This window comes from Macadamia integrifolia, chromosome 10 (genome assembly GCF_013358625.1).
Source record: "Macadamia integrifolia cultivar HAES 741 chromosome 10, SCU_Mint_v3, whole genome shotgun sequence".
NCBI lineage: Eukaryota > Viridiplantae > Streptophyta > Magnoliopsida > Proteales > Proteaceae > Macadamia > Macadamia integrifolia.
Window position 1 is genome coordinate 7,938,770 of NC_056566.1, and position 10,709 is coordinate 7,949,478.

Genomic DNA, 10,709 nt, shown 5'->3' on the forward strand with positions numbered 1-10,709 from the left:
TATGAAAGAAGGGGGCCAGCCCGCAGAGGCAATCAGGAACGACAAAGGGACCGGACACCCGAGGAAGTTGACCATCACCTCCGGGACGAGAATAAAAGCCCAACTAGGGTTATAGCGACAATCTGTGGAGGCTTAGCCGCTGGAAAAAATTCAGTCTCGGCCAGGAAAGCAAAAGCCTATGCGAGAAGCGTACATGTGGCTGAATGGTCGAACAAGAAGGAGAGGACGGGGACGGTTATTTCCTTCTTAGACGATGATCTGGAAGGGGTGCACACTCCGCATGACGATGCCCTGGTAGTCACCATGACCATAGCCGATTGCAGAGTGAAGATGATCTTGGTGGATAACGGCAGTTCAGCTGATATCCTGTTCCTTGAAGCTTTCCAGAAGATAGGCCTGGACAAGGGAAAACTGAAGAAAGTCGAACACCCGTTGCAAGGATTCTCCGGCGTCCCAGTAAAAGTGGAGGGATCGACTGAGTTGCTGGTAAGAGCCGGCACCGGAGATCGCCAAGTAACAGTCATGATCAACTTCCTGGTAGTAGGCATTACTTTGGCATACAATGCCATACTAGGGAGAGTTGGTTTAAACCTGTTAAAGATTGTCGTCTCCACGCCACATCTCAAGATGAAATTCCCAACCAAGAACGGTATCGGTGAATGTTGAGGCGATCAGGAGGCATCCCGGAGATGGGGAAGAGAGAAGGCGGGCAAGGCACTCCCGATAGAAGATCTGCGCGATGACACCAGTTATCAAAGGGGGGAATCGGTTGAGGATCAAATACAAGTTGAGGCCGAAGAGGGGGATAACACTCGTCAATTCCAGGTCGGGGCTACAATGCCAAGGCAACAACGAGAAAAATTCATCTCATTCCTCCGAAACAACTCTGACGTCTTCGCCTGGTTGGCCTTAGACATGCCTGGAATAGACCGAGAGGTAATAGAGCATCATCTGAGTGTCAGCCCGGCAAAGAAGCCGGTGCAACAGAAGAAGAGGACCTTCGCCCCCGAAAGGTAGCAAAAAATAGATGAAGTAGAGAAGTTGCTGAAGGCCCAGTTCATTTGCGAGATCCAATACTCGGAGTGGATATCCAACGTCGTGATGGTCCCGAAGGCAAATGGAAAGTGGAGGATCTGCATCGGCTTCACCGATCTGAACAAGGCCTGCCCAAAGGATGGATACCCCCTGCTGAAAATAGACCTCCTCATCGATGCCACGGCAGGGTACAAGGCGCTGAGCTTCATGGATGCGTACTCGGGGTACAATCAGATCAAGATGTCTGAGGGTGATGTCTCGAAGACATCCTTCGTGACCGAGGGGGGCTTGTACTGCTATGAAGTCATATGCCCTTCGGGTTAAAAAACGCAGGGGCCATCTATCAAAGGTTGGTGAATAAAATCTTCAAGGGGATGATCGGCAAAACCATGGAGGTATACGTGGACGATATGCTTGTAAAAAGCCTGAAGGCGGAACAGCACATTCAAGACTTAGAAAAGGCGTTTTAGGTGCTGAGGCAGTACAACATGAAGCTGAACCCGACAAAGTGCGCATTCGGAGTAGCCTCGGGAAAGTTCCTCGGCTTTATTGTCTCGGAGAGGGGAATTGAAGCCAATCCGGTGAAAATACAAGCCATTTGAGATATGAGGTCACCCCAGAATGTGAAGCAAGTCCAGGAGCTAACAGGCAGAGTCGCCGCCCTAGGGCGATTTATGTCTTGGTCGGCTGACAGATGCCTCCCCTTCTTCAGAGCCTTGAAGGGATCCAAAAAGTTCGAATGGACGGAGGAATGCGAAAAGTCCTTTGAACAACTGAAGGAGTACCTGGCCGCACCCCCACTGCTGACAAAGCCAAATGCTGGGGATACCTTGTAGTTGTACCTTGCTGTATCAGCAGTAGCGGTCAGCGCAGTACTGACAAAGGAAGAAGGAAGGCAACAACGGCCAATATACTACGTCAGCAGAACCCTGCTAGATGCCGAAACAAGATACAGAAAGACGGAGAAAGTGGCATACGCCCTGGTAACAGTGGCAAGAAAGCTGATGCCCTATTTTCAATCACATACAATATGCGTATTCATAGACCAGCCCCTGAAGAAGATACTGCAGCGGCCGGATAAGTCCGGTCGCCTAGTAAACTGGGCCATAGAGTTGGGAGAATTTGACATCCAGTACAAACTGAGAACCGCGATAAAAGCACAGGCCCTCGCAAACTTCATAGCCGAGACGACGCTCCCTGATGATCCCCAGGAGCTTTTCGAGGACCGAGGAGAAAAGGCTTGGGCATTGTACGTGGACGGTGCTTCCAACAGCGCGGGGATCATATTGGTCAGCCCCAGAGGTTTCAAGATTGAGTACGCCCTACGGTTAGACTTCGATGCCTCCTACAATGAAGCAGAGTACGAAGCGTTAATAGCCAGAATTAATCTGGCACGGGCTTTGATGGTGCAGGAGCTGGTGGTGCATAGTGATTCACAGCTCGTGGTACGACAGGTGAATAAAGACTACGAAGCCAAAGAACAAAGGATGGCTGGGTACTTGAAGACAGTGCGAGAAAGAATAACAACCTTCAAGGAATTCGAGGTAAGGCAGATGCCACGAGAAGAGAATGCCAGTGCAGACGCACTGTCGCAGTTGGCCACCTCCGACTTCACAGACCTTGGACGATCGGTGTATTTTGAAGTGCTACCACAGTCAAGTACCGAAAGACCCCAAGAGGTGTTACCCGTAGGTAAACACGGCCATAGCTGGATGGATGCCATAACCGAATACCTAAAGGAACACTCCCCGAGAATAGGGATGAGGCAAGGAAAGTACGAATGAGGTCAGCATGCTTCCTTTTGAAGGACGAGACGTTGTACAAAATAGGGTTCACCGTGCCGTACCTCAAGTGCTTGAACCCCGCCGATGGCGAGTACACACTCCGAGAAGTGCATGAAGGGATATGCGGCCAACACCTAGGAGCCCGGGCCTTGGCACATAAAGTGCTGAGGCAGGGCCTGTTCTGGCCGACAATGAGGAAGGACGTGGAATCATTAGTCAGGAAGTGCGTTAAGTGCCAGATGTTCGCCCCTGTTCCCAGGTAGCACTCTATCGAGCTCTCATCCCTATCAAGCCCAATATCATTCGCCATGTGGGGAATGGACATCTTGGGCCCATTCCCCCTGGCCACGAGACAGAGGAAGTTTGTGGTAGTGGCGGTAGACTACTTCACGAAATGGGCAGAGGCCGAAGCACTGGCGACGATATCCGAAAAGAATGTAAGGAACTTATTCCAGAGGGCGGTAGTCTATCGATTTGGAATCCCTCGGGTGGTGGTAAAGGACAATGGAACTCAGTTCGCCAATCCGACTTTCGGCTTGTTCTGTGATGCCCTTGGCATTGACCATAGGAAAACGTCTTTCGGTTATCCATCAACCAACGGGCTAACAGAGGTAACCAACCGTACCCTACTACAAGGAATAAAGAAGAGACTGGATGATGCCAAAGGGTTATGGGCAGATGAGTTGTACAACATCCTCTGGGCTTACCGCACAACTGAGAGATCGGCCACCGGAGAAACACCTTTCATTTTAACTTACGGCACCGAAGCTGTACTTCCGGTGGAGGTAGGGGCCGTAACCCACCGGATTCAGTACTACAATGAAGAAGAAAACGATAAAGGACTCCGAGCTAATTTAGACCTCTTGACCGAAGTCAGGGACACCTCGAAAGAAAGGATCGCCACCTATCAGCATAGGGTTGCGAGGCACTACAACTCCAAAGTCCAAAAGAACGAGTTCAGGATGGGTGACCTCGTCCTCAGAAGGGCAGAAGTATCAGACCCGAGGCATCAAGGAAAACTAGCTCCAAATTGGGAAGGTCCTTACAGAGTCTCAAGGGTAATATGACCAGGGTCCTATCACTTGGAGACTACAAGGGGAGAAAAGGTACCCCGATCGTGGAACTCAAAGAACTTGAGAAAATTCTACCAGTAGTGAAGTAGCAAGCACACTCACATTGTTTAATTTTTTGCTCCTAAGCACTTTCAAGTTGTAACTCATCCTAAGCTCTCCAGATGATTTTATTTATGAAAAATATGTAAGCTGGTTTACGGCAGTTGATGGGAATTCTCTTGTTTGGTGGCTTTAGCTTTGCCGAAGGTCCTTATCTCGGTCATTACCTCGGCTGATTGATCAAGGCAGAGCTGAAGGAAATTTGCCGAAGGGATCCAGCCAAAGGTCCTCACCTATGTGACGACGGCCGAGGGAGCTCCCCTCGGCTGGATGTTCGGCCCAGGACCAGAGGATAAAAGACCCCTCGGCCGGAGCTGAAGGGAAAGACCACTTGGTGAAAATCCTACTTGTTCAGGTGGGAACTCTGGCTAAGGCCGAGCAAACCTGACCGAAGGTCAGCACCTAGGTTGGGAGCTCAGACCAAGGCCGAGTGGACCTGACCGAAGGTCACCACTTCGACTAGGAACTCTGGCTAAGGCCGAGCTGACCTGACCGAAGGTCACCACCTCAGCTGGGAGCTCAGGCAAAGACCGAGCGGACCTGATCGAAGGTCCTTACCTCGGTTGGGAGCTCAGGCAGAGACCGAACTGACCTGACCGAAGGTCCTTACCTCGGTCGAGGGCACCGGCCGAATCCTACTTGTTCAGGATCCCTCAAGTCCACGGCCCTCGGACGTGGGAAACCTCGGATAAGCCGATGGAGCAGAACCAAGCCTCGTACCAGAGTAGAGGCGTATTAATCCTTAGGCCGCCTAGGGGTTCGGCCTTCTTACACCTACCTACGGGCTAAAGATCCTTTATCATAAAGAAAATGTGAAAAAGCAAAAGGCAAAGTTATCCGAAGAAATGAAAATATTCATTCATTGAAAAAGGCCTGAAGGTCGAGATTACATGAAAAGGGCCGAAGGCTCACATCACAAAAAAAAGAGGAGAGAAAGCCCGAAGGCTCACATCACAAAAAAAAAAAAAGGAGAGAGAGCCCGAAGGCTGAGGTAAGGTGCAGGGTGGCTTCAGGGGGTGTCTATCGGGTTCACGGCCTCGTCGTCGGCATGGTGGAGGGTCTCCCCATCGGAGCCATTGTGACCAGGAGTCAGAGGCACCTCACGTTGCAGCTGAACCTCACCTTCCTCGCTATAGCCTTCGCCGTCGACGTCGGCAACCTCGGTGGCTGTTGGGGCTGCCTCAACACACTCCTCTTCGAAGATGAGCCCGCTGTCCTCGAAAGAGACCTCTGGGTAATGCTCGAGGACCCAATCTCGGACCTCAGTAGCACCCATTGTGAACCCAGGGGCGATGGCGAGCTTGACCTCCTCCCGAAAGCCCTCAGAGGCCCTATACTTCTCGGCCCCTCGGGTCTCGGCCTCCTGAACCCTTGCTGTTATCTGCGCCTTTAGCTCCGCAAGCTTCTGATCGCATTCCTGGCGAGTACGAAGAAGGTCCGCTTCCAGGTGGTCCACCTCGAGGAGAACCGAACGCTCATTCTCCAGGATTGACTTCTCGTGTTCGGAACCCTCGAGGTCTCGGGCCATGGCTTCGGCCTGGATCGCCAGCTGACCCACTTGGTTTTGGGCTTGCATAAGACACCGATGGTCAGTACGTTACAATAATAATAAATTAAGGTTTGGAAGACTGAAGCTTACCTCTGCCATGAAGATGCATGCGCTAGTTATCATTGCCACCGTCCCTTGTGCTTCGGCGGCATCTCCGGGGAGACTGCCCTTCAGTACCAGCTCATGAGCGACACGCCCGACGAACAGTGTCGTCTTCTTTAACCGACCACCGAGGGACGAAGCCAACCTCGGCCCTAACATTCCCAGCCCTCGGGCTTAACATTCCCAGCCCTCGGGCTTCTTAAGTCTGCCATGGGGGAAGTCTCGGGCAGACAAGCTATGGCCCGAAGCAGCGAGGGCCTAGACCACTTCGGTACTGGGTCCTTCAGCCCTGGACCTTCTCTTCGGTGGGGGAGCTTCCGAGGAGGGAGGCCCCTTCTTCTTTTTCCTCTTCAACTTCTATTGCTACTGCGCATCCCGCGCTTTGGCCTCCCTTATCTGGACTTGCCTCTCCGCAGTTGCAGCCCTAGCCTCGGCCCTGGAGATTTGCACTGCATGAAGACGAAGGGAGTTAGTATGAAACACAAGTACCCAAGGCAAGTAAACTTGGGCTGGCCTAAGACTCACCCTAGCTAAGCCCGAATCTGAACAAAATGGCGTCGGACTTAAGGCTGTCGGACTCAACTGGAGGGCAGGTGTCTTGACGCTTCGCCATCGCCATCGACTCCGCGTCTGTCCCAAAAAGGCAGGGGCGGAGTTCACCATCCTCAGATCGGGGCCCTCGGATGACCTCACGAAGAAGAATTTCTCCTTCCACCCGTGGATCGACGTTGGGTAACCGTTCAGTAGCTGAAGGTCTTTCCGAGGGCTAAAGTAGTACCAGCCCGAAAGCCCCTTACAGGCCTGAAGGAGGAAGCAGTTGATGAAGAGAGGGAGGGAGAGAGGCCTCTAGCGCCTAGAGAAAAGGACGACGAAGCTAAGCATCTGCTGCCATCCATTCGGCGTAAGTTGGGTCGGACAAATCCCGTAGTGCCGAAACACCTGGGCGAAGAAAGGATGGAGGGGAAGCCGAAGGCCGGCCTTAAACGCCTCCTTATATAAGCATAGCTCTTCGGAGTTCCGATAGCTAGCTCGGTCGGTCGGTTTTGGTAGTCGGAGCTCGAAAGCATCCGAGATACTGAAGGAGGCCCTTAGCTCCCCCAGCTCCAGCGCGTCCATAGTGGAAACGATGTGGAGAGCCTCCACCTCAAGGGGGTCCCGGGTCTGGGCTCGGGATTCAAGCACTCTCTCCCTGAATCCCTCACCGTTTGAGCCACCCTAGGACCCAGATGGCGAGGCCGTGGACGATGAGTCTCGGGCAGAGGGCGAATCGGGGGAAGAGTCCGAGGACATCCCTCGGACCCCCCTAGACTCTGATACCTATGGTTAGACATTCTCCTCTCGGAGGATGAGGGACTGTACCTAGACGAACAAGACATCGTACTTACTTTTGGTGAAGACGAAGCGCTAAAGGAAAATGAACACCTAGACTGAAGGAAGGCTCTCCGAGGGAAAAACAAAAGTGACCCACAAATGGACCCCCACACTTTATAAATAGAAGAAAAACGATACGACTGCCCAAGCATTAATGGCTCCGTCACGTCACCAATTACCACCCCTCGAGATTTGCGTCAGAGCAGACCTGATCGAAGGTCTCTACCTCGGTTGGGAGTTCAGGCAAAAGCCGAATGGACCTGATCGAAGGTCCTTACCTCGGTTGGGAGCTCAGGCAAAGGCTGAGCGGACCTGATCGAAGGTCCTTACCTCGGTTGGAAGCTCAGGCAAAGGTCGAGCGGACCTGACCGAAGGTCCTTACCTCGGTTGGTGGCTTTGGCTAAGGTCGAGCTGACCTGACCGAAGGTCACAACTTCGGCAGGGGGTGCAGGAAAAGGCCGAGCGGACCTGACCGAAGGTCCTTACCTCGGTTGGGAGCTCAGGCAAAGGCCGAGCGGACCTGACTGAAGGTCCTTACCTTGGTTGGTGGCTCTGGCTAAGGCCGAGCTGACCTAACCGAAGGTCAACACCTCGGCAGGGGGTGCAGGAAAAGGCCGAGCGGACCTGACCGAAGGTCCTTACCTCGGTTGGGAGCTCAGGCAAAGGCCGAGTGGACCTGACCGAAGGTCCTTACCTCGGTTGGGAGCTCAGGCAAAGGCCGAGCGAACCTGACCGAAGGTCCTTACCTCGGTTGGGAGTTTAGGCAGAGGTCGAGTGGACCTGACCGAAGGTCCTTACCTCGGTTGGGGGCTTTGGTTAAGGCTGAGCTGACCTGACCGAAGGTCACAACCTCGGCAGGGGGCTCCGGCAAAAAGCCGAGCGGACCTAACCGAAGGTCCTTACCTCGGTTGGGAGCTCAGGCAAAGGCCGAGCGGACCTGACCGAAGGTCCTTACCTCTGTTGGGGGCTCTGGCTAAGGCCAAGCTGACCTGATCCAAGGTCACAACCTCGGCAGGGGGCTTCGACAAAAGCCGAGCTGACCTAACCGAAGGTCCTTACCTCGGTTGGGGGCTCTGGCTAAGGCTGAGCTGACCTGACTGAAGGTCACCACCTCGGTTAGGGGCTCATGCAAAGGCCGAGCTGGCTTGACCGAAGGACCTGACCGAAGGTCCCGGTCGCAAGCAAAACTAAAGCCGAAGCCGAAGGAATAAGGCCTAAGGGACGCATGAATGAGAGAAAATGTCGAAAAACTTGATTACTCCCACAGGAAGAGCCTCTTGGTGAGAGTAAGGGGGCTACTGAGAAGGCCAAATTGATTGCCCAGTAGGGTAAGAACACGTGGTATCTAAGGAAAGGACACGTGTTGCTCACATGTTAGAGGCTGCAAGAAGTTTGACCGCGTCAACCGCGTGAAGAGAATATTCCCCACGAAGGGGATAAGACGTATCCGAGTACGACTCGAAGAGGAAAGGAGGCGGACCCGAGGAGGACTCCTCGCAGGAAAAGAGAAACCCTAAACCCTAAGGACTATAAGAGAGGGCCCGAGCGGAGGAAAAAAGGCAAGCAGAAAAACCCTCACCATTACCCTTGTGAAAAGCTGTGCGGTCGATCTCTAACTTGGGCGTCAGAGGACTAACCCTGGATAAACATCCGGGCCTCTGCCATCTGTAGTTGTGCAGGATCAGCTTATACGGATTTTCGGCAGCAACAGAGACAAATCCTAACAGAGGCCGAAATCTTGATTTGGAAAGAACACTACACGTCAATTTGGTGATCTGTGCTCTTGCTCCTACACCTGCTCTTATCAACCAGGCGAAAATCATATCTGTTGACACTGCAGTTCTTCACTTTTCCTTATTTAAATGTTTCATTCCTTGACTACTAATCATTTCAATCATGTACTTTATTTTATGCATTTCCTAGTTTAACCATTAATCACTAGCCAAAAACATGAAAAATTCAAAGTCCATGCTTACTTTTTCCTGCTCTAGCACATGACTTGTGAACATTGGACTTCCATAAGAACAATGGATTCACATTAGTCCATTTGGTTTGTTGGTTGGACTTCCATTTGAAAAGGCTAATTTCACATTAATCCTATATTTTTGTTGTACGCACATGCCTAACGTTAACCCATTTGGTTCTATTGGTTGCACTTCTTTTTTAGCAACGACTATTATATTTTCTTACGCTAAGGATCTGAAAGAATGAAATGTACCATTTTAAAAACATGACTAGTCTAAAGATGCAAGCAATGTCCAATGGATAAGTAAACCACAAAACTAATGTACTTGATTTTTAGATGTTTAGATTGGAGAAATTGATTCTTTCAATGGACAAAATGCAGACGAGGAGAAAAAGATGAATGCCACATATATTATCAGTATTGCAAGGAAGCTTGGATGCTCAATTTTTCTGCTTCCAGAAGATATAACAGAGGTAATGGTGGCAGTTATGGATGATATTCTGTCTTCCCTATTTCTCTCCTTGGTAATGTCTAAGATCATTTTGTCTGCCATCTGTCTTCCACCTGCGACATGACTTGCTTGTCTGAAATATGATCCATTGCTTGATTAATGAAATCGGAATAGAGAATGAGAGAGATGGACTTGGATAAATTCAACATTAAGCCCTTCTGGTTGGACACCCAATTAATCTGTATTTATTTCGTTATAATATTGTTGGTTTGACAATTATCCTGTATCTCAGTGTGTTGGTGGTTTTTCCCATAGGTGAACCAGAAGATGATCCTAACTTTGACAGCAAGCATTATGTATTGGTTCTTGAAACAACCTGTTGAGAGATACAATGAAAATGGGAGCTCGTTGGACACCATGTCAAACTCAACCACGGATGACACAGCTTCTGAGAGCTCAACAGAATAGAATGGGAATAGATAATTTGGTGATCCCTGCAGAAATTAAACCATTGGTGGTGGTTTGTTATCCTTCGGAACTTAGTGAACATTTCCCTTGCTAATTTTGAGCCTTTTTCATTTTGATACTTCCAAGTAGTCATGAAACAGTTATTCATTTGTACGCCGGAGTTGTAGATTATTCTTTCTTCCTTTTGTTAGTTGTGTAAGATGTTAACAGATATTATTGTGTTGCAAAGCTAATATCCTTGTAAATATTAACTTCAAATTCTGTTTCTGTAAATTGAAATTGATCGATACTTGTATTTTCTTTTTGTGGGTCTGTCCGTTTGTAACGAAGCAAGTTTTATTTTTTATTTTTTAATAGGAAAGAAAAGACTTCATTCAAGACAGAGTGGAAAATTAGAAAATACTGTATCAACAGAAGCTTCAGTTCTAGCAATCCTAGCTAACTGATCAGCAAAGAAAAACAAGCCAACCTTTTTTGTTTTTGTTTTTGTTGTTTTTTTTTTTTTTCACCATAATTCGAGTCTTAAAGTATTTCCCAAATCACGGATGTCCATCAAGAAAGACCAACCTTTGACGGAGGTGAGTCCTAATCGATTTGCTTACCGCAGCCCTTTGATGATTCCTCTTGCTTCCTTCCTATGTGCTCCCCGCCTGACCCGAGCTTAGGGCAACACAGATACATTTACCATAGAAAAATATAACCTCACTTGTTTTACCATCTTGCAATAAGTTGTTTTTTTGGGTGTTTGAGGTAATGTCATCCAAACCTGTTTGCCAACTTAGGCTGCGTTTTTTGTGTGCATTCTTTAATG

At 49.9% G+C, this 10,709-nt stretch overlaps 1 protein-coding gene across 2 annotated transcripts in view; it reads left to right on the forward strand.

Annotated features, from left to right (window-relative positions):
- The window catches only part of LOC122091227 (fimbrin-2-like), a 30,958-nt gene extending 20,756 nt beyond the window's left edge, over nucleotides 1-10,202 (forward strand). For both annotated transcript variants that reach the window (XM_042661082.1, XM_042661083.1), the window contains exons 13-14: nucleotides 9,361-9,452; nucleotides 9,746-10,202. In XM_042661082.1, the coding sequence (XP_042517016.1) occupies nucleotides 9,361-9,452; nucleotides 9,746-9,898 (245 nt within the window). In that variant the 3' untranslated portion in view covers nucleotides 9,899-10,202. The remainder of the gene's footprint in view (nucleotides 1-9,360; nucleotides 9,453-9,745) is intronic.
- The last annotated feature ends 507 nt before the right edge of the window (nucleotides 10,203-10,709 follow it).